The 19919-nt window shown below is 39.1% G+C and overlaps 1 protein-coding gene across 1 annotated transcript; it reads right to left on the bottom strand.

Annotated features, from left to right (window-relative positions):
• Window positions 1-1660: 1660 nt before the first annotated feature.
• On the bottom strand, window positions 1661-19781 carry APIP (APAF1 interacting protein). Its single transcript, XM_010964688.3, has 7 exons — window positions 19549-19781; window positions 12399-12499; window positions 8118-8166; window positions 6871-6988; window positions 5366-5501; window positions 2496-2663; window positions 1661-1898 (listed from the first exon to the last, which is right to left on the bottom strand). The coding sequence occupies exons 1-7, from the start codon at window positions 19603-19605 to the stop codon at window positions 1799-1801; spliced, it is 729 nt and encodes a 242-aa protein (XP_010962990.1). The 5' UTR covers window positions 19606-19781; the 3' UTR covers window positions 1661-1798.
• Between the last annotated feature and the right edge of the window lie 138 nt (window positions 19782-19919).

The following is a 19919-nucleotide window of genomic DNA, read 5'->3' as shown; positions in this document are numbered from 1 at the left end:
GGTGTGTTACAGCCAGTTGGTCCTAAAGCCAATCAGGCCTTGTATGGGCTGTTCTGATTGTTGTCATGGCAATCGTCGTCTGTCATGGCACTGGTGGGTGTGTCATTTAGCGTGCTAATACATGATAATGAACGTGTAATGAGGCTCAAGGTCTACTGGAAGTCAAATCCTCCATTATTTTGGGCTTAGTTGGTTCTCACCAGTTCTTGTTTCTTCTCTTTTCCTCCTGAAACTTAAATAAGATAACTGGTTTCTATTCAAGGGAGGGGCAGAGGTAGGATCCTGGAGGCAACAGCCTCGGTAACATGGGGCTATAAACAAGAGGCAAGGGTTGGGCTGGGGGGGGGTCCCAGCAAGGTCCTACTCAGTATTATTTGCAGAAGCAAAGTCGTTGAGAAGGCCAGAGGACATGGGCTCCAAGGCGTAAGTGGAAGAACTGAACTTAGAACTTGGTAGAAGGAAAGTGGCAAAGGCTGGAGGCAGGAAGGTTGGCAGAAATGCGAAATGGGAAGATTACTTAGTTCTCTTTGGAACGGATCTATTTCTCTCTAAAAGTGTGTGAGGAGGTCATCATCTGAAAAGTGGTGGGTGGGGGGAAGAATGTTGGGTATTTGATGTCGGAAGTAAAGCTGTGAGAAGGAATGGTCACCAGGTTGGGGAAATGAACTTACTAGTAGGTTTGTTTGACAGCATCGAGTGCCCACCTGAAATGTGTGGTCATGAATCTGAAGGGAGATCCGTCTACATAGTTGTCATCTTCCCCATCAGGCCTTGCTGCCTGGGTACAGGTGCCAAGTGGCTCACAAGGAATGAGAGTTTTTCCAGGTGAGTATGATGGAGGGGGCAAGATACAAGGGGCTCAGGATGTTTGCAATAAAGTGGTGCAAATACTGGGCCATCATTGATGCTTCATAAGGAAGGAAGCAAGGACATGAAAGGAGTCACGGGCAATGACAGATGGTAAGATCGAGGGACTGGAGTCTGGATGAGGTTAAGGAGTCGCTGGTGGAGTGGAAGACCTGGGGTAGATGAACTCAAATCATGGAGGACAACAAACTGAGAGGAGGAGGGGTATATGAGATTGATTTTGGAGATTGTGCATTATTTTCTCTCCCAATTAAATAAAAGCATTAGCCAAATAAAACCTTAGGATGAAGAGGATGTTGCTTTTGGCTACATTAAAAAAAAAAAAAAAGCACTTTCTGATTATATCACTGGTTTGGTCAGGGTTTATTTGACTTAGGAGAGTTTGAGTTAATGGTACCTAATTTGAATTCACAACTGACCCCAATATAACATGAGTATGCTATGTTACAATACAGGGAAGCACTGCAGCATATAGGGGAGATCTATAAAACTGTTGTGGCATCGGCATTAAGGGATATACATTAAGGCCTTCACTTTTCATGTCAATTTATGACACCAACATTAAGACAAGAAAATGCTCATTCTGTAATTAAGTGGAAACTTTCCAGGGAATTCTACTATTTTCAACAACTTGAAAGAGAAAGAGGAATTCTCTGGGAGTATATACAAAAAAATTAAAGAAGAATATTTTGCTATTAAGGGATTCAGAAATAAGACTAAAAATTCATTATAAAATTTTTATACTCTTACATTGTCATTTGAAAGGATAAGAATATAAGCCAATACCATCCAGTATCAGAAGACCTGCAGTATTTAATGACAAATAAAAAACTGCATGGAAATTTTCAATTCATTAAAAAAAATAGTCATGCCATTTAAGTAATAATTAAGATAAGCTTTGTCTCTGTATATAATCAAACTTCTACTTGGCTTATACAATTCCATTTTCTCCAACTGGAAGCTGTGAAGGATCCAGCCCTATTTTCTTCATTGACACAGCGACATCAAACAAGTAGTCATAACATTCACACCTGGAAAAGAAAAAGCAAAGAGAACTAAGAGTTTAGTGGAACAGAGTTCTCTAATCGTAATAATCACATTTTTCTTCTGCATCAGGTTAGCCCTGTTCCTAGCAGATTTTTTATTTTTCTCAATTCTAGGCAAAGTTTTTCTTATATTGTCTTCAACATTATTAAAACATGGAATCATATTGAATCATGCCACCATATTATATACTTCTCAGGAAATAAAAGGGAGTTTAAAATACCCTACTTACATAAATTTAAATTTTTTACTATGTGTCACTTTTTAAAATAAACGTAGCAAATCATTATAGAACTTGGGTCAGCTTTATTCAAGCCTTCAACTTGGAGAACGAGATCTGTATCTCCTTTGTATCAAGGAGCACAGTGCCTTGCCAAAAACAGCTCATCCAAAAAACATTTAACAGAAGAATACATAATACAAATAAAAACCTAGAAATAATAATGATAAGCTGAACTTAAACCAATTTGACCAGTAACACACACAAAATATCATACTTCATTTTAAATCATAAAACATTCTTGGTTCTCTTCTACATTTAGAGTGTGGTGACTTGTCCCCGATGCTCTCTGGTTCCCACTTACATGGTTTTAGCCTTCTCCCAAGTCTCTCCCCAGACGTAGACTCCATGCCGTCTGACCAGCACCGCACAGGAGTCTGGGTATTCATTCATTGCCCGAGCCATTCGCTCTTTGAGGTCTTTCTCCTCAGGTGTATTCTCAATAATGGGTACTACTAATGTATCATCGTATCTGTAAGACAGACCAAGCTGTTTGTTTTCCTTTTTAAATCAAACAAAGGTATTCATATATAAAAATGTATATTTTTTTCAAGTAACCGGTTAGACAGTCTCTTTATATCTGAAAGGCTACTCCGAGTTATGAACAGGATGACGCATGTTGTTCTGTATATCTTGCATAAACATCTGTATCAAAAGACACTGCGAATTTGGCAGGACTCGTTCTAATCCTAAGTGGCAGAAATTTGTACAGGATACCAAAATCTGACAAAGGAATTATCAAGATCATACAAGTATTTCCTTGAAGCACAGAGAATCATGGTATTTCCAACAGGAGATGAGAAATGATAAATCTCAGAAGTGTAGGAAGGATTAACAATTGAACTACTTATTAAAGCAGGAACTTCCCAATGATACAAAATCATTTCATTCTATCTCTGCAGGATCTGAAAGTGTCTTGGATAAGCAAATAAATAAATTAAGGTGCAGTTTGTGGCCCTGGGATAACAAAAAACTCCTGGCACTAACTATTAAAGTATGATAATATTTTCAGAATGTTCTTAAATCTGTGACATTAGAACTTCTTTTACCTCATTTTTAGTAAGTTACATGTGATGAAATCAGAATATATGCATTTTCCATTTTGTTTATGGAACAATATTTAAGCAAATAACTTAGTTACTGGTAAAATTAAGTCTATTTCTGAGGTCATTTATAATCAACCAAAACTCAGATATGTTTTCCTTTTTACATGAATTTCCCTTGCCTTGTTAAAGTTAACATTTGTTTTTTCACTACCTCTGTAATGGCTAAACTTAACCAAAAAAAGTTCTAGCTGTATATTGTCAGAAATGACTACTTTAGGGCAAGTATAGGCTAGGGAGCTTTCATGTGATAAATAACTTGGCCAACCATTATCAGTAACAGTGTGAGGTTGCCCATTATCTCACTGAAGTACAACAGAGGTAATTATACAATATCCTTAAATATGGAAGGAATAAACTGCTAGTCCCAAATCTTTCCTAATACTGGCCAGGAGAACCACAAACTTATGCATATACCAAACAGCCTGAAATATCTCCAGGTGCAAAATAAAGCCATAGCAAAGTAAGACCTGAAAGCTAATCCAACCCAATCTACCCATTTTACAGGAACAGAGCCAGGCTTGTCCTCTGACCATCAAACAGCGTTCTTTTCACTCTCCCACAGGCATGTTGCTTCCAAAAGGTAGGATACGTATTTAACTACGGTAACCTCCTCTGATAAGAACTAGGCATTTCAAAGTTTTTTTTTTTTGTAACATGGACTTAAAAATTTTTAAAGTGGAGAAGAAAATGTAAAAAAGTCCATCCTCTCTTACTTCATCCAGCTTTTATTGCCCCTTCTTTTGACTGGATCTTAGGATTACTCCCCAAATACTGGTGAAATATTGCTGCCTCTGAGCTGTGAAAATGACCCTGTTACTGATTTCCCAGCCAGGCTCAAAAAGAATTGCAAAAACAACTTGAAAAACTATGTACCCTTTAAATTCTGAAATATTCAAATTAATATATAATATGTATATTATGCATAACAAATGGCATCTTTTCGTTTTCATTCACTGCGTTATTCTTTTTTTCTACAAAATTCTGAAGGCTTTCTATTATGTTCTCTTCCTCTCCCCATCTTTCCATATGTTCTTTGAACTCATATTTGTTTCTTCACCAAAGCAATCAAATGCTGATGAAATTGACAGCACACATAATGCCTCTGCTTCAAAGACCCAGGTATGGAAAAGGCAGTATGCAGCCCTGCCTTCTTTAGCGTGTACACTTCCATAATTTAAATATTTAACTTTTGTAACCAGGTGTTTCCTGGCGTGGAGGAATGCTTTAGGCACTCAATAAATATTAACTAAAATCAAATCAAATTAACTTCCCAGCACACTAGTGCAGACACGTACATTCTATTACATGCAGTAACAGTAACCTAAGGACACTTGAGAAAAACTGGCACCCTTTTCCTCTAATCAAGGCAAAGCAGATTCAGGCCCTTTCGGAAATTGGTGGTGAACAAGAATGCCAGTATATTCAAACGCAATGCTGAGCTTGTACCTGGTCACCAGGAACGTGTTTCTTCATGTCACTGTATTTTAGATTGATGAATACTGGCTACGTTTTGCGCCGGCTGGCGGACTTAGCTGATTTTTATCTAGAAGGCCCCTGTTCTATCCTATCTGCGCCACTTTCTACACTGAAAAATTATACAAGTATAGAGATCTACTTAGTTAAAATAATTAAAAATTTTTTAAAAAATGAAAATATTCCAGCAATACTACATTAAATCAGCACGAAGTATAAACTTTAGTCAGAACTGAAACTTCCTGAAGACAAAGTGAAGGCGAGGAGACGTTGCTCCTGGGGTTCTTCAATATAGGAACACAATCTTCCCATCTCTACGGAAATCTCAGCTAAGGGTTTTTCATTTTACTCGGACGAACATTTCATTATTCACGTTGGCAATAATTTACCAAGGCTGGGGTGGGGATGGAGGGAAGGAGGGTGGGCATCTGATTCGTGTCACTGAGAATATTTCTGGAAGTGTAACATTACGTAGGGTGCTATTTAACACAGACCCACAATGTCTCATGAAAGACATGAAAAGATCAGTATCCTATTTATCAAAAGAAGGAAAAATACTTTCCAAATTATTTAACCAAAAAATAGGGGAAAATACCTGTAGTACCCTCCTGAGGTACATTTCTTTATTCCTTTTATCATCTCTTGATGTGTAATTTTAAACTCCCTTCCTGGGAAAAGAAGGGTGGCCATGACCGCAGCCTTAGAGTGGGTATGAATCACAGCACCTGCTCCTGAAGGAGGAAGAGTAAAGTCACATGCTCAGTGAAAACTAAATTACACCTTTCAAAAAAAAAAACCTATATATACACACATACACACACACACATACTTTTATATGGTTATAGATTTGTTTTTCTTGGCATGAAATAATAAAAAAACAACACACACACACACACTTTATCCAGTATCGGGGCAATGCACAATATGTTATACATTCTTGAGAAATAGCATTTAGATGGTCTGAAGTACAGCTATAACAATCATGGAGATCATATTCATAATACTATTACCACTGAATTAGGGACCCCTATGTGCCAGGCACTGGGCAAATGCCCTTTATGGATGTTACCTCTTCGTATCATCACAACAACCATCTCCCCCATTTAATGCTCAAGGACATGGAAGCTCAGAGATGTTTAAGTAACTTGTCCATGGTTCACAGACAGTGCTGCAGAACTTGGATTTGAACCCAGTTCAGTCTGACCCTTTATCACCAAGGGAGGCTTCATAGCATAGGCCACACCTCGGTAGCATAAGGAATGGTAGCGATTTTAAGACACAGAGGCAATGGATTTACCTAAAAAAGAATCTGTATGCTATAAAACTCAGTAATGGCCATTTTTGCAACTGGAAGTTTATTTAGCTTTTTGCTAGGAGAGATTGTCCATGCTGTTAGAGTCTGTTGCTGAAGTTTGATCCTTTCAGGAGTAGCTGATAAGGTCCGAGAACAGAACACAGCGGGATTATTTATTTACTCAATTGATCCTATTCCCGGGCTACATTAAAGCACGGTCTGAATGACCTCAGTGCTGTGGGTCAGCCAGTGCGTCCGTCATACTTTCCTATTTTTACATTGTCCTCAACATTCAGCCTTTCCGGGCTGGTTTTCTACCGCAATTTCTGGGAATTAAATGAGTCCTAATTGTTATTGTACAGTAAATTTTTCTAAAAAAGAGAGGACCACTCCCACTGAAGTGAAGAAAAGGCCATGATTCTCCCTCATTTGTATTTTGATTAACTTCTAGTACAGGTTCCCAGAGGTGTAGCTCTAAACTAAGAGCAGCAATTGGATTGTAATGTAACAATCAGTTAATTCAACAATCTGGTGGAGTCATACTGATCTAGGTTGGAACTCTGGCCCCAGTACTCACTAACTGTTTATTTTGGGAAGATCCTCCCAGAGCCTCTGTCCTCTCATATATTAAATGAAGTAATAATGGGCCTTCCCCACAGGCTGACGTGAGGACTAAATGAGTTAACGTATTTAAAGCTCTTGCACACAGTAGGTATTCAAGAAGTGTTAACTACAATAATAATTGATGCGATTTAGGGGAGCCTACTCTGCAAATATTCTTTATGCTGACTACGTTTTCTGCCTACCTCTCATTGTGTATGCGTTCATGAAAAGAGGAGTACACTGGCTTTTTTTTAGATTCTTACATGGCGGGGGTCCACTTATGTCCTGTTCATTGATATCACAAACAAACATGTCTTCAGGCTATTTAGAGGGAGAAAAAGAAAAAAAGAAGGCTTATACAGTATCCATGAGAAATGTCCCCTTTCTTGTATACAGATATACACATAGTATATACACATCTGCAATGCTAAAATATATATACATGTTTAACACACATTTTAAATATTCATATAATTATAGTTTCTCTCTCAAAAATTTTAGCCTTTTTTTAGAAATAAAAAATATTTTCTACTAATAAAAATATTATCAGGAGTTAAAAAAAACTGACCTTTAGAATTTGAAGAAAAAATTGATATGGAAAATTTAATATTCATGTAATGATGCTGATACGTCATCAATTTAGCTTCTCAACTTTGCCCTCTAATTTCACAACTGTATTTCAGAGACACTATATAATCATCATTCTAAGATGAGTGTTATAATTTTTTTCACATTTCATAATATAAGAAGAAAAATATAGAGTAAAATTTTCTTATCCCTCAAGAAACTTAACTGGTATTCAGAAATGTTAATCTCGATAAGGTACATGATTTTTAAAGTTCTAAGGAATTATGCAGAGCCACAGAGTTTTTCCTAGCGATACATACACATTTCTGACTTGCACCTTTCATTTGCTATGGTTTATTACAAACTACAATATAAATGTTTTATTAATGAAATACTACACCTTGTAAGTATTACGTGATTATTTTAACTAGATTCTGGATATTATTCTAGCATTAATACAGAATGGGTCTCCTCAAAATTCTGAAATGAAGTTTTACAATTTTAAATTGAAAGAGCTTCACTACTATTAATGTGAATCCATTTGGCCCATTTGAGACCACCAATCTGATTACCCTATTAGCCTAATAAATATGGTGTTACAATGCTGCAAAGTTATAATCATTTTTTATTATGATTTAAGATTGCTCTGTTCACTTTTGCCCTCTAGAGGCTGAATGAGAATTCAAAACAACTAGTTGCATGTAGGATCCTTACCACCTTAAAATAATTTACTTAAATGTGTATTGATTAGTTATTAAAATTATCACAATGTGACCCCCCTTCAAAACTAACATTTCTTTTAATGTTAATTCTATTTCAAAACAACAGTAATCAAGTAGAGAAGAAGAGACGTCTGAGTTGTAGCAGGACCCCTTTACCATACCTGAATCCGTTCCTTTTGCACTCCTGAAGGAGCAATGTAGATTTCATTGCTGGTAACACAAAATACAGAAATTGGTATACATTTAACTCTAATGTTCTGCTTTTGCACAATGAAAAGTGTATCCCTGCAGTCCAATCATCAATGATCTTATTTAATCAAGTCACACAAAGAGCTGCTTTATTTCATTAACGGTATAGCTGCATAGGAAGATTACCAAATTAATGTCTTTATAATGCTGGTGACACAGTTTAATGCTGATAGCTGCTTTTGTCTTCTGTATTTTTATATATACTTCTTTATTTCTTTTTATGGTGCAAAATCAGTGGTAACCAGGCTTTTGTCTGGTTAGGGGAAATCAAAATCTGAAAACACATGTCTTTAGCATCTTTAAGCATGAATAAGTGGTTTATCCTACTGTACATGGAACACACTTATTCTAAAATCCAGTCAGGGGAAAATATGCTCACCAGGAGTAGTAGATCTCTGTCTCATAAGGAATCAGGTTTAATTTTACTGTTTGGAAATGCCTATTGTAAAACATGAAGTTCAGAGACCTCTGCTGGACAGTTTGTTAAATTACAGCATTAACACTGGGCTACTTTTTGGGTGTAAGAGCATGCTTCCTAATTGAAGAACACTTTTTTCTTGTGAAAATATGTGATAACAAAGCTAAAACAACGGCAAGAAGATAAAAATATAAGATGCGTGGCTACAACTGGAGACCTCTCCGTTACACAGCATGTTGCGCTAAGGGAGACACATGCTCTAGCAACACCATTTACCACAAGGTGCTTTCGAGTTTGATTTGGAAAATAATTTCAAAATCTTCTCTAAATTCTCTCCACCCTCAACAAAGGTCGTATGGCTCACTCCTCAGTTTCAGTTGCTGCCAGAGGGTGTTGAAGAGCTGCCACATAATGCCAATGAAGGAAACACCAGCCCCTGCACGATCCAGCTTCTGCCACTGAGGCATGGACGTGGGGACACTGAGTAAATATTAACCGCTTCCTGGTAAAAATGAGGATGACTGCCTGCACTGCATCCAGCTGTCCAAGCTGGGGTTAATAATGAACCTACGGACTTGGAACTGACAAAAACATAAGAAAGTTCCTTTAAGGGTTAACTCGTAAATTAAGGTCTAGGAAATAGATATCCGATAATAATACAGTGAAATCCAAAGCAGAGTGAGCCAGGTTCAAGCATTCGTTTTCACAAAGTAGCTACTGCTTTAGAGCATAAGAAAACCATAAAGTGGCCTTCCTCTGGAACTCGTGGGGATGCTTAGGGGTCACGCCATTAAAAAGGGCCCCTCACAGATTTGGATACTAGGCATCCAGATCTTTAGTCCTTGCTTAACAGGAAAGAGGTTCCAGAATTATGTGTGGTGTGGAGTCCAATCACCTCCACTGGTAAGTGGATGCGCAGGTCTTCTCATGTGCGGAGAAATTTATGCAGTCCTGGGAACAGACCCAAATAAAGTTCAAAACAGTCTGCTGGTAAATAAACTCCATCGTCAAAGTGGGAAAATGCAGGGTTTCTGTTCTGTTTGTTCAAGTGATTTGGTATGCTAAATCTGTTTTTATTACTGCCTTTGTAATGGCAGTAATAATGGAAATCAGTTTAGACTTTGATCAAACTTGAGTAATTAGAAGATTAGCTAAATGGGTTTTGGAAAAAATATATTCACACGTACAAAAAAAGAGATACCTGGATAAAAACAGAAAGATGACAGAGCTTTTATTTTAGGAGGGAAACACGCCAAAGACTAAGGTGAAGTATTTACTTGGCGCTGTAAGCCATAAACAAAAAGCATTTTGAATTTCAAGGCATTAAGTTTTGGAATTTATTTTCTCTGCAATCCCTGCTCTTTCACTATGTGGTAAGCAGAGGGGCAAAACCCAAGGGTTCATAATACGTCTACATACAGTTGCTTCTATTTTTATTTACAATTGTACTTAACAAAATCCTTTAAATCTTACTATACCTCATGTATTGTATACAATATGGATTTATTAATTTTAATTCTAACAGCATAATCAGGACTAGTGTCTCTGACCCGTAACAATATTACACTGTGAAAACAGGAAATGCTAAATGTGAATGGTAGGAACCCAACTTAAACACAATGGCTGCTGAGAATCCTGGAATTGCCTTGATCACTGTTATTTTCTTGGTCCTCCACTGCTTCCTTTTGATTTACCTCTCATATGTGTCTTAAGCTGTCTTTTATTGTATACATCTTTAGGCACCATAAACCAACAGCATAAGCTGAACTGGTATCAGCCAAGCCTCGGCACTGGTAAATAATTTCATATTCCCCGAAGAGCTTATTGTCAGTATTATCCTGGAAACATCATCTATTGGGTTTGTACTTGATTCCAAACTTATTTGCTCTAAGTGTCAGATAAAGAAAACCAAACTTTCACTAACATGAGAATAATTATTGCTGCTAAAGTTATTGATATGGGTCTATGAAGTCATTTAAATATTAGGGAGAAAGTTCAACATTTTATTACACATTACCCATTTTACTCTGTAAAGCACAGATTTAGTAATATTCCAAATGCAGTGCCATAAAATTGTGGCTGTTTTCACCTGTGACCTCCAGGAGGAGCTCCTCACCAATTAAGAATCTAAGGAAAAAACATTTTACAAATATGATGCATAACTTCCCTGCAAACTGATTGTCGTGCAATAAAGCCATTTAATTTTAAAATGTGCCAATGAGTGTTTTAGGGTGATCACACACAATTTTAGTGCATCGTTCAACATGTTAATTCTACAATGAATTTTAGTTCTATAAGGAACATAGTCTTTTGTGTCTTTATGATCAAAAAAATTCCCTCTTGAGATCTGCAGTGGCTCCTTACCTGCATTCTATTTTTCTTAGCTGTTTCTTTAAAGAGCCATTTAGGTTATCTAGGCTCTGTTTTGTACAAATACAAACTATTTCTGCATATGCAAATAAAAAGCAGTTAACTAAAGGCAATGTTTAGAATATGGTTTATCATAAATACAGCAGAGAAACCAAATTACTAGGACTCAACTCCTAAATGAATAAATGAAACAGCAACAACAAATGTTATCACAGGACTTTTGCTGTGAACACATCAATTTGAACGCTTTGGGAAAATAATCTGAAAACCTGCAAAATGCTGACACATGAGCACTGGGTTGATGGTAACAGAGGACGCATGTGATGGATGTATGTGTGATGTACCACGTGGAACTTTCCAGACTGAGTGCCTCCCTACACATGTAACTGACATTTGTTGACTGAGGCCCCTCCTGTTGCTTCCCACAGTTTAATCAATATTCATGAGTTCCTCAATAATTTGAAGCAGATGAAATTTCAATGGCATCATCTTGCGGTGTGCCATAAAATCCTTTTTGTTCAAGATGTTCTGATTATATTTTACACTCCATTCCTTTCTACACAACGCAGCCTCCTTGGGGGCGTTACTTTGTATATTCAATATTACATAAATATTGCAGTAATCCAATTTTGTTAAAGAAAGTGAATTAGGATAAAGAAATAAATCGAGTTACTCAGTTTAACATTCTGCCTCCAGACAATAACATCTCTAAAAAATGTGAGGAGGAAAAATATTAATCTTGTTCCAGAAACACTTGAGAGAATGAGATGCCACAACCTCTATTTTCATTGTTAGTAGGTTACTTATTTCTTCATCCTCTTAAAGGAAAGACACTGAATAAGTCTAACAACTAATTAAATACTGTTCATTCCTTCTGTTTCAAGTCTAACATCTCTGGTTTTGTCCTGTGAGCAACATGGGCCAGCCGGGGCTATGTCCATTAACAATGGTATACGCATTTAGAAAGGCATAATATTGTCTTTTTCTTGATTCAATAAAATGTAATTTTTAGGATTTTGGATGGTTTGTAATCTGTACCTAGGTGACTTTAACATATGTATCTGATCCTTTGAAACGAGTCCTGTCTACCCAGAGGGGGCCTTTCATGGTTCCAGACATGTGAACATACCTGGCAGCATGTTTTTTAATTTTGGTACCCCAAGGACTGAGGACCAAATAATTCTGATTAGAAATTGTGGTTCTTAAATCCTTATATATTTATTATATCTGCAATATCTGTATCCTTACTCTATTCAGTTATGCAAATATCTATTTCTGGATTTAGAAACTAAATACCTTCAGTGTCATAAAACTGATCAGTTGTTCTTTGGACTTAGTACACATGGCCTCTCTGTGGCCTACTTATATGGAGAATTCCCCAAAATGAAATCAGCCAGAAACTTACCCATGCTTCAGGCTAATTCCTCCTCCAGTCCCAGTGACCCAGCCCAAGTGGTAAAACTGTTTGCAAAGCTCTGGAATCAGGTATCTTGGATGCTCCTTGTCCTTAAAAAGAAGAAAATGATTTCTAAAATGGACATTTTATCATCTGACTATTCTAGTTGACATCTCTATTAAAAAACTAATTTAAGGACGTTCAAGAAAATATACCATAGAAGGGATGTACCAAGAGGGAGAAAATTATTGCCAAATATACTTTGTTTTTAATGTTTGGAAAGTGGATCTACTGTATTATTTGGCAACATGGAATTACTCAGGTAAAGGCCATACAGCCCAATACTATGGAACAGGTTGCAAGAACAAGGTGGAGAAATGCCCAGATTATATTACAAAATGTCCACTGAAATGGCTGAAATAAAATGGAATCTGGTGCTAAAGGGAACATGCTTCATTCTGTCCAGAAAATTTCTTTACACGAGACATCTTATTCAATTAACATACGATATGCATGATATACAGTGATAGTTATTTGTTTATTTTCTGTGTGTTGGTTCAATTTTATTTCTATTCTAAAAATACTGCCTTTTCCCATAGTAATTGTATTGTTTTCTCTTATTATGAAAGCAATATATACTCAGTATAGAATATAAAGTCAAGAAAATAACATTAAAAAGCACTCAGAAACAACCGTAATTAATTTTTCTAGGCCCAATTCTATAAAGATCTATGTTGGGGTAACATTGAGCCCTATTTATTTATACATACCAATGTATAATTGACATATAACATTAGTTACAGATTTACAACGTGATTCCGTGTTTGTATAGCTGGCGAAATGTTTAGAACAATAAATCTAGTAGCAATTAAGAGCCTTACTTTTATGTAAGTCTAATGATTACTTCTTTAGGAAAAAAAAATGAAACAAAGCCTTTCTTCTTCTTTTTTAAAGCTAACATGAATGAAAACAAAAACACTAAGAAATACAATGAATTCCTTTTTTGGCCGTATGATAGACAACCCTTACCTCGAAAACAACCAAAAATGCTGAATAAATTATTTTAAAAATATTTCAAGAGAAATTGCTGAGCTGGCAAGAAAATACGGTTTCACAGGGGCCATAAAAGAAATGAGAGTGAGTTCTACCTGGGAGGGAAGTGAGCTCCAAAGCCATAGTTTCCCTGAAGGTATTTGCAAACTGCTGGTGACCTTGAGCTTCAATTTTGATTGCTATGCAAGTCATTAGAAACACAAGATAAAATCTAGAGTGTGCTCAAAATGGGGCATCTAATAGAAAAATCCCTACAGACACATGAAACCCCAAGGGACCACACCCGCCAGGTAAAAGGGAACAAGAAATAGATGCACTGTGCAGAAAAGCAGAGCAAGCAGATCTGCCTGTATAAATCTTGGCACTGGGTAAAGGGGAAAACACATCTTTGAGTTCAAAGAGGGATTATTATTGAAAACTGAAATTTCAGCTACTTGATTGGATTTCTGGAATTACGATCTTTTTCTAAATTCACGTAATATTTTACATACATATTTTTTAGTATTATGAATGATAATTTGATGGAGTAGGCTTGAAATTAAGAACATGGGAACTTTAAAAAAAAAGTTCTGATTAGGCTTAGGAGTTAAGGGACATAAAGTCAAATCCATATAACACCATTTATTGCTTACCTGACTTTTGGCCTCAGTTTACTTACCCATAAAATGGGAACATTATGAGGATTGAAAGGAGATATAATAGATATAAAACATGTAGTATAATGGGTGACATAGTCAATATTTGTTTCCCTCTCATTTTAAGGAGTTAAAAATTCCTGAATTAAAATTAATAATAAGGCTATGTTGGTTTTTCTTGCATCCATCCTTATGAAATCTAGCCAAAATTACCTATGCCCTGTATAATTTGCTATTTCCTTTTTTAGGGATATAAATGAAATATTTTAATTACATATTAAAGTACAGCTAATGAGAAGACTCCTGCAGTTTTCCAATCCTTAACCATCAATCTGCACAGCAGGTTACAAACATTAAAGAAAACAGTGTGTTATTACAGGTCTCCCCTCTTCCTTTTGTCTTTTCAGTACTGAGGTATTACAGCAATTAGCCAGCTTCATGCTACACGAATAACAATAAGGCAGCTGCTGTAATAAAGTTTCATTCAGTCGTTCAAACCCACAAAATTACAATTTCAAGAAAAATAATCACTTAGCAGCAGGAACCAACAGAGATGTGCTGAGTAAAAAAGTAGTCATTTAAATTATCCAGAGTGGGAAGAAAGTAAAAATCAGAATATATATTTTAATGAGAATGGACTAGAAAGAAAACATTTATTTCGTATTTAGTTCTCCCCTGAATGTCAATGATACTACTTCTCTGTTATTGTCAGGTCAGGTTTTCACTTAGAATAAGAATTCTGAAAGACATATCTAAAGATGGATTACTGTCAACAGCTTAGAGCAGAGGTTCCATATAGTAAAGGAGAAACACAACAGTATTTTGTGTATATTAAAGACACTGAGGCCTAGGGGGTGAGGGGTATAGCTCAGTGGTCGAGCATGTGACTGGCGTGCACAGGGTCCTGGGTTCAATCCCCAGTGCCTCCATTGGGAGAGCAGACATTAAAGCCTAAAAAATTTTTGAATCAATATTTTTCCAATTTTTCAATCCAGTTATTTTCAGGAAATCAGCCTTGGATGTCACTGAGATACATGTTCATGGTCAACAAGTGTTCTAAACCCCTCCCCTACTTTGTCTTTCAATTTACGCAGCACAGAGGCATGTATGGCTCAGATGGAGGTTTTCCTGGGGGCTCTCATACAAACATAAAATAAACATGTGTCCAAGGTATTATTTAACCTGTCAATTAATGAGGGAGCCAAAAAGATGATATGACTATGTCCAAAGGGAATTCAAAATACACACACACATAAAAATAATTAGGAATCCTGGATTTACAAATAAAAAACTGAACAAGATCCACTGGGCAGCAGTAAGTTGAACTCCATAACACGACTTGCATTTCTATGATTATTATCATCTGCATCACTGTCAGTATTCTACAAGAATTTACAGGCCTGTAAAATAGCTCAAAGATAGCCCAAAGACAACGTTCAGGCTTTCAAAATTCTTCCTGACACTAGATGCAGGCACAGCCAAGTTGTCAGCATTTGCTCTGTCTCTAGTCTTTGTTTCTTTCTGCACATCTGTTTCCTTTTTCTCTCGTACATACTGGTTTTCTATGTAACTCCACCTCCTCTCAGAGCCCTTTTTCTCCCTCCCACCTTCCCCACACCTAAATGCTCTTCTTACCACTTTAGCACTGACTAGAAGAAACCAGAAAACATGGAACCTGGCTTTAGCTTTGACCCCTACTAGCTGAGTGCCAGCCAAGTGTGAATGAAAAATGTTTCCTGCCACATTGAAAGGGAACAGGACCCTGTGCCCCCACCCCTGCCCCTTGTTTATAGGAAAGCTGAAGTCTCCCAGGCCTCCCTGAGTCGCAGAAGAGCAGGCTCAAGCAGTACATTAGGACAGGCCTGCAGGCACTGGGGGGTGGCAAGGACTCTGACCTCCTATCTCAGCGGTTAACTGAGATTACTCCCCCATTTTCCTTTAAAACTTTCATGGCTGAACAGAATCTTTGGAGATTCTGTTTTGGGGGGGCGGTGCTGGATCTGACAGAGGAGGTTAGGCAGGTTTACTGACCTTAGCTAATTAACAACAAGGGAAACAAAGTCCTTAGCTGATGAAAAAGCAGGACATTTCTCTTATCCCACAGCGGGCTCGTTAAAATCCAAGGACATACCCCAGTATCTCTTCCTTCATTCCTACCGAAGTTTCTCTATAATTGCTTTTTGTTTCAGGGCTGAGCTCTGAGGAAGGAAGGAGCCTCTAGCAGAAAATAATGAACACCACCACCAAAATGAAGGTAACAGTGGCAGAGCCTTCTAACAAAAGACCCCTGAGTCAATCCCAGGCTGAGCTGTCTCTATGGGCCACCTTGGCTGCCGGCTCCCCATTCAGTGCTTCCTTTCCCTGCTGGAGCACCTTTCTTTCCTTCTCTCTGCTCAAGCACTTTCCTGTGATTTCCCCTTCTGAGCAATAAAGTGGCTGTTTACTTCGTTCCTCTGCCTCTGTTGAGGATCCGTGAGCAAGGATCCACACTTTGGTGGGCTTCCTACTTTAGGGGTCCCTCTATCCGCTAACAGTATCAGTAAACAAAGGATGTTGCAACCATCACCACCTTGCAGCTGCCCAGCAGTGAGCCCTCAGGGAACTCAGGATGGAAATAGGAAGCCTGCCATCAAGCCCTCAGCCACTGCAGCCACCCCCAAGGGGACTCCGGATGGGAAAGCATGGGACACTGGCCCTAGATAGCTAAGTGCATATCAAAGGGATGATTTCAGTGAGCCCAGACTCCTGCTGCTTCCCATATTTAGAAAAGCACTTAATTCCTTAAGGTATATGATTTTCTCTTGCAGTAATCTTTTGCTGTTTCAACTACCTGGTTTGTGTTGCAAAACTCCTATACTCCTCCCTCACCTCTTCAGAGCAGTCCCTCAGAGCTACCTGGCTTGAAGTCCTCAGAAATTCTGCCAAATAAAACATAATTCTCAGCTTGCAGGTTGTGCTTTTTTTTTTTTTTAAGTCGACACAAGACAACATCTTTTTCTCTTTGCACTGTTATTGCTCATGCTGGATCTACAATTATCCCAACTCTAGCTGTCAAACTCCTGCTTGTCAGCCCTTCCGCCAGGCTTCCTACCCTCTCCACTTATGATTCCTTTTCTCATCATCTCCGCAGGAAGTGATCATTCCTTCCTCAAACTCTGTGTCTCAGCACTGCTCTATATATCTTTTTTTGGGGGGGGTTATTGTATGGCTGTCTTATCCATTCACTAAACAAACTTTTACTGAAGGCCCTGAAGAAATAAATACAAGTAAAATAAAACCCTTACACTTGAGGGCTCAAAATCTAGCAAAGGAGTTAACATTTGTGAAATGACAAAGCAAACAAGATGGTCCAGGCATTATGGAAGCAGAAGCAACTGGTGGGAGGGAGGAGTTGGGAAAGGCTGTACAGAGGAAGGGATGCTGAGCTAAGTTTTAATGGATGGTGGAGTATGCAGGTAGGTGAAGAGGATAAAGGGCATTTCAGTCAGAGAGAACTCTTGAGTAGTTGGAACTGGAATTAGGTTCTGTGGGATGGAGTGGGGAGGGAAAAAGACTCTAAGGATATTTCATGACATGCACAGCGATTTGGACTTTATGCTATAGATGGCTGATAATCACTGAGCAGTTTTAAACAGAACCTCTGATTTTGTTTGTGAAACATATCTACAGTGGCAGTAGAGAGAAGAGGCTGAACAGTGATGACCAAGGAAGCAAAAGACCAGACCAGTAAGGAGGCTGTGGAAATAGCTCCAAAATGAAATGGTAAGGGAGTGATGGTGGAGATGGATTTGGAAGATAATTAAGAAGCTAAAAAGAAAGGATGGGCTTTGGGTGAGAAAACAGAAGAAAATGAAGGCTTCAAAGAATTCCAAGTTTTCTACTGGCTGAGAAGTTAACTGGACAGAAGTTAACTACGACAGCTAGTCATAAATATTCCTTGAGTGCCTACTATGCAGCAATCACTTCTGGGAATTCAGCCATGAACAAGACAACATCCCTGAACTAAAGGAATTAATACTCTTGGAGATAATTTTTAAAAAGTGACATCAACTGAAAAAAAATGCATAACCTGAGAGTTGAGTTATGTTCTATTTGGGGCAAAATGAGGACTACAGCCTGGAAGACAGCATTTCAACTCCAAGGAACTGCTCAGGAGAGGTAGGGTGGGAGGTCAGTATATTTGTGATTTTTAGTGAAGGGAGATATGGGCAATCAAACACATTTTACCAGAGGCTTGCTGCTAGCCACGAGGAGCAGATGTCTCCATGAATGATTTTAGTACTTTTCCAGATATGAGAAGATGCAAGAATTTGGGCTCATAAAAATCCTCTCCTGAAACAATCTGTCCGAAGGCCTGCTCTGCCAGTTTCTCCCAGAGCAAGGGGTGCCTCACTCCTGATCTCCTCCCTGAGTTCCTTTCAGGGTGTCTTGGAGGTCAGTAGCTGCAGTAGCTAGTGAACTAAACCTTGTAGAGGCAGGCAAGCGACCACCTTTGGTTGGCAGTGAAAACAGGAATAAAGAAATAAATTATAATAAGTAGGAGAAATGAAACTAACAAGGGACTTTGCTCATCTGTGTAAAGTCACTTATTTACACAAGCTAGTGGCTGACAAGTACTTACCAATAAAATCTCCCACGTTATTACATTTTTAAAAAATTGAAGTATAATTCTGAGAGGGGATAAATTAGGAGTTTGGGATTAGCAGGCACAAATCCTACTTACTACTTTTTAATTGTGACCTTTACCGCCAAGAAATAACAGAAAGCATAAGGAATAAGGGAGCGATTTTAGTGCCCTTTCCCTGCCTCTTAAGCAGTGCTCCAGACATTATAACTGTTTATTCATCCAGCTCTCCTCTAGACCCCAGGTCATTTGTCTTAATCACTTTTAACAAGCAGGTTTTCCATAAAATTGTCGATATGCAGAACTGAGTCAAAAATTAAGCACACCCCGAGGGTGGACTGTCCTTTGACTTCTGCATAAGAATCCTTCTTATGATCATCCTATGATCAATCTAAACCCAGGAAGGCAAAGAGCATCTGTGCAGAGGAAAAATGCCGGCTACTGAGGCACAGATATAGTTCGGTGAACGTTTCCCAAGTGCCTACTGCGCACGAAACGTCGTGCTGGTCGCCAGGACGCAGAAGATTAGCTGGAGGGCACAGTTTGAGCTCCAGTTCCACTCCAGGGATTCACGTTCCCCTATTCGGCCTGTCTTCAGGATAAGCTGTTTTGAAACACACACTTAGGATGCCCAACGCTCTTCTCCGTTATTCTTCGTTTTTCAGCGTTTGGTGCCCAGCTCCCGCCGGCGGAGAACCCCAGCCCGGGAAGCAGAGACAGCTGCACGAGGAGCCGATGCGGCTGCGCGCAGGGGCCGTGTCTGGCCCGAAGCCCCTCCCGGCCCGCGCCGCGCCCCACCGACGCCCATCCTCCTCGGAATAGAGGGCACCGGCGGCCCCGCCCCTACCTGCGCGCCGCATTGCCGTGAGCAACAGTCTCCCTCCGGAGCGTGACAGCCGGCCATGGCCCGGACCAGGGGTCCCCACGCCCTCCAATCTTCCCACGGTTTTGCTCCCGGAGCTCCGCCTGGGCTAAGGCGGCGAGGCCAGACTGCAATCAGGCGTCACTGAGGGCAGCCCCGGGGGCGGGGCGGACAAGGCGGAGGGCGGGTCTGGGAGGGCCTCGCTGACCCAACCGCGCAGCCGCCTGGCCGGCAGGTAGGGCCACCGACCTTGGAGGCGGGGCTAGACGGGCTCTTTGACTCAGAGACAGAGGCCGTAGGCGCCCAGGGGGCGTGTCCAACTGAGTGTGGGGCGGGGCCTGGGAGGGCTCTGATGA

Source organism: Camelus bactrianus, chromosome 10, assembly GCF_048773025.1.
Source record: "Camelus bactrianus isolate YW-2024 breed Bactrian camel chromosome 10, ASM4877302v1, whole genome shotgun sequence".
Taxonomy (NCBI): domain Eukaryota; kingdom Metazoa; phylum Chordata; class Mammalia; order Artiodactyla; family Camelidae; genus Camelus; species Camelus bactrianus.
Note: the sequence above shows the minus strand (reverse complement) of the source record. Positions and strands in the feature narration are given on the sequence as shown.

What these genes read in the sequence shown, in the direction of transcription:
- APIP (XM_010964688.3), bottom strand. Translation starts at nt 19,605, where the DNA reads ATGGCCGGCTGTCACGCTCCGGAGGGAGACTGTTGCTCACGGCAATGC. An exon ending in ACCTCAGGAGGGTACTACAG is followed by an intron (nt 2,664 to 5,365) that starts GTATTTTCCCCT and finishes TCTGTCTTACAG; the next exon opens with ATACGATGATACATTAGTAG. An exon ending in TGGGAGAAGGCTAAAACCAT is followed by an intron (nt 1,899 to 2,495) that starts GTAAGTGGGAAC and finishes TTTCTTTTCCAG; the next exon opens with GTGTGAATGTTATGACTACT.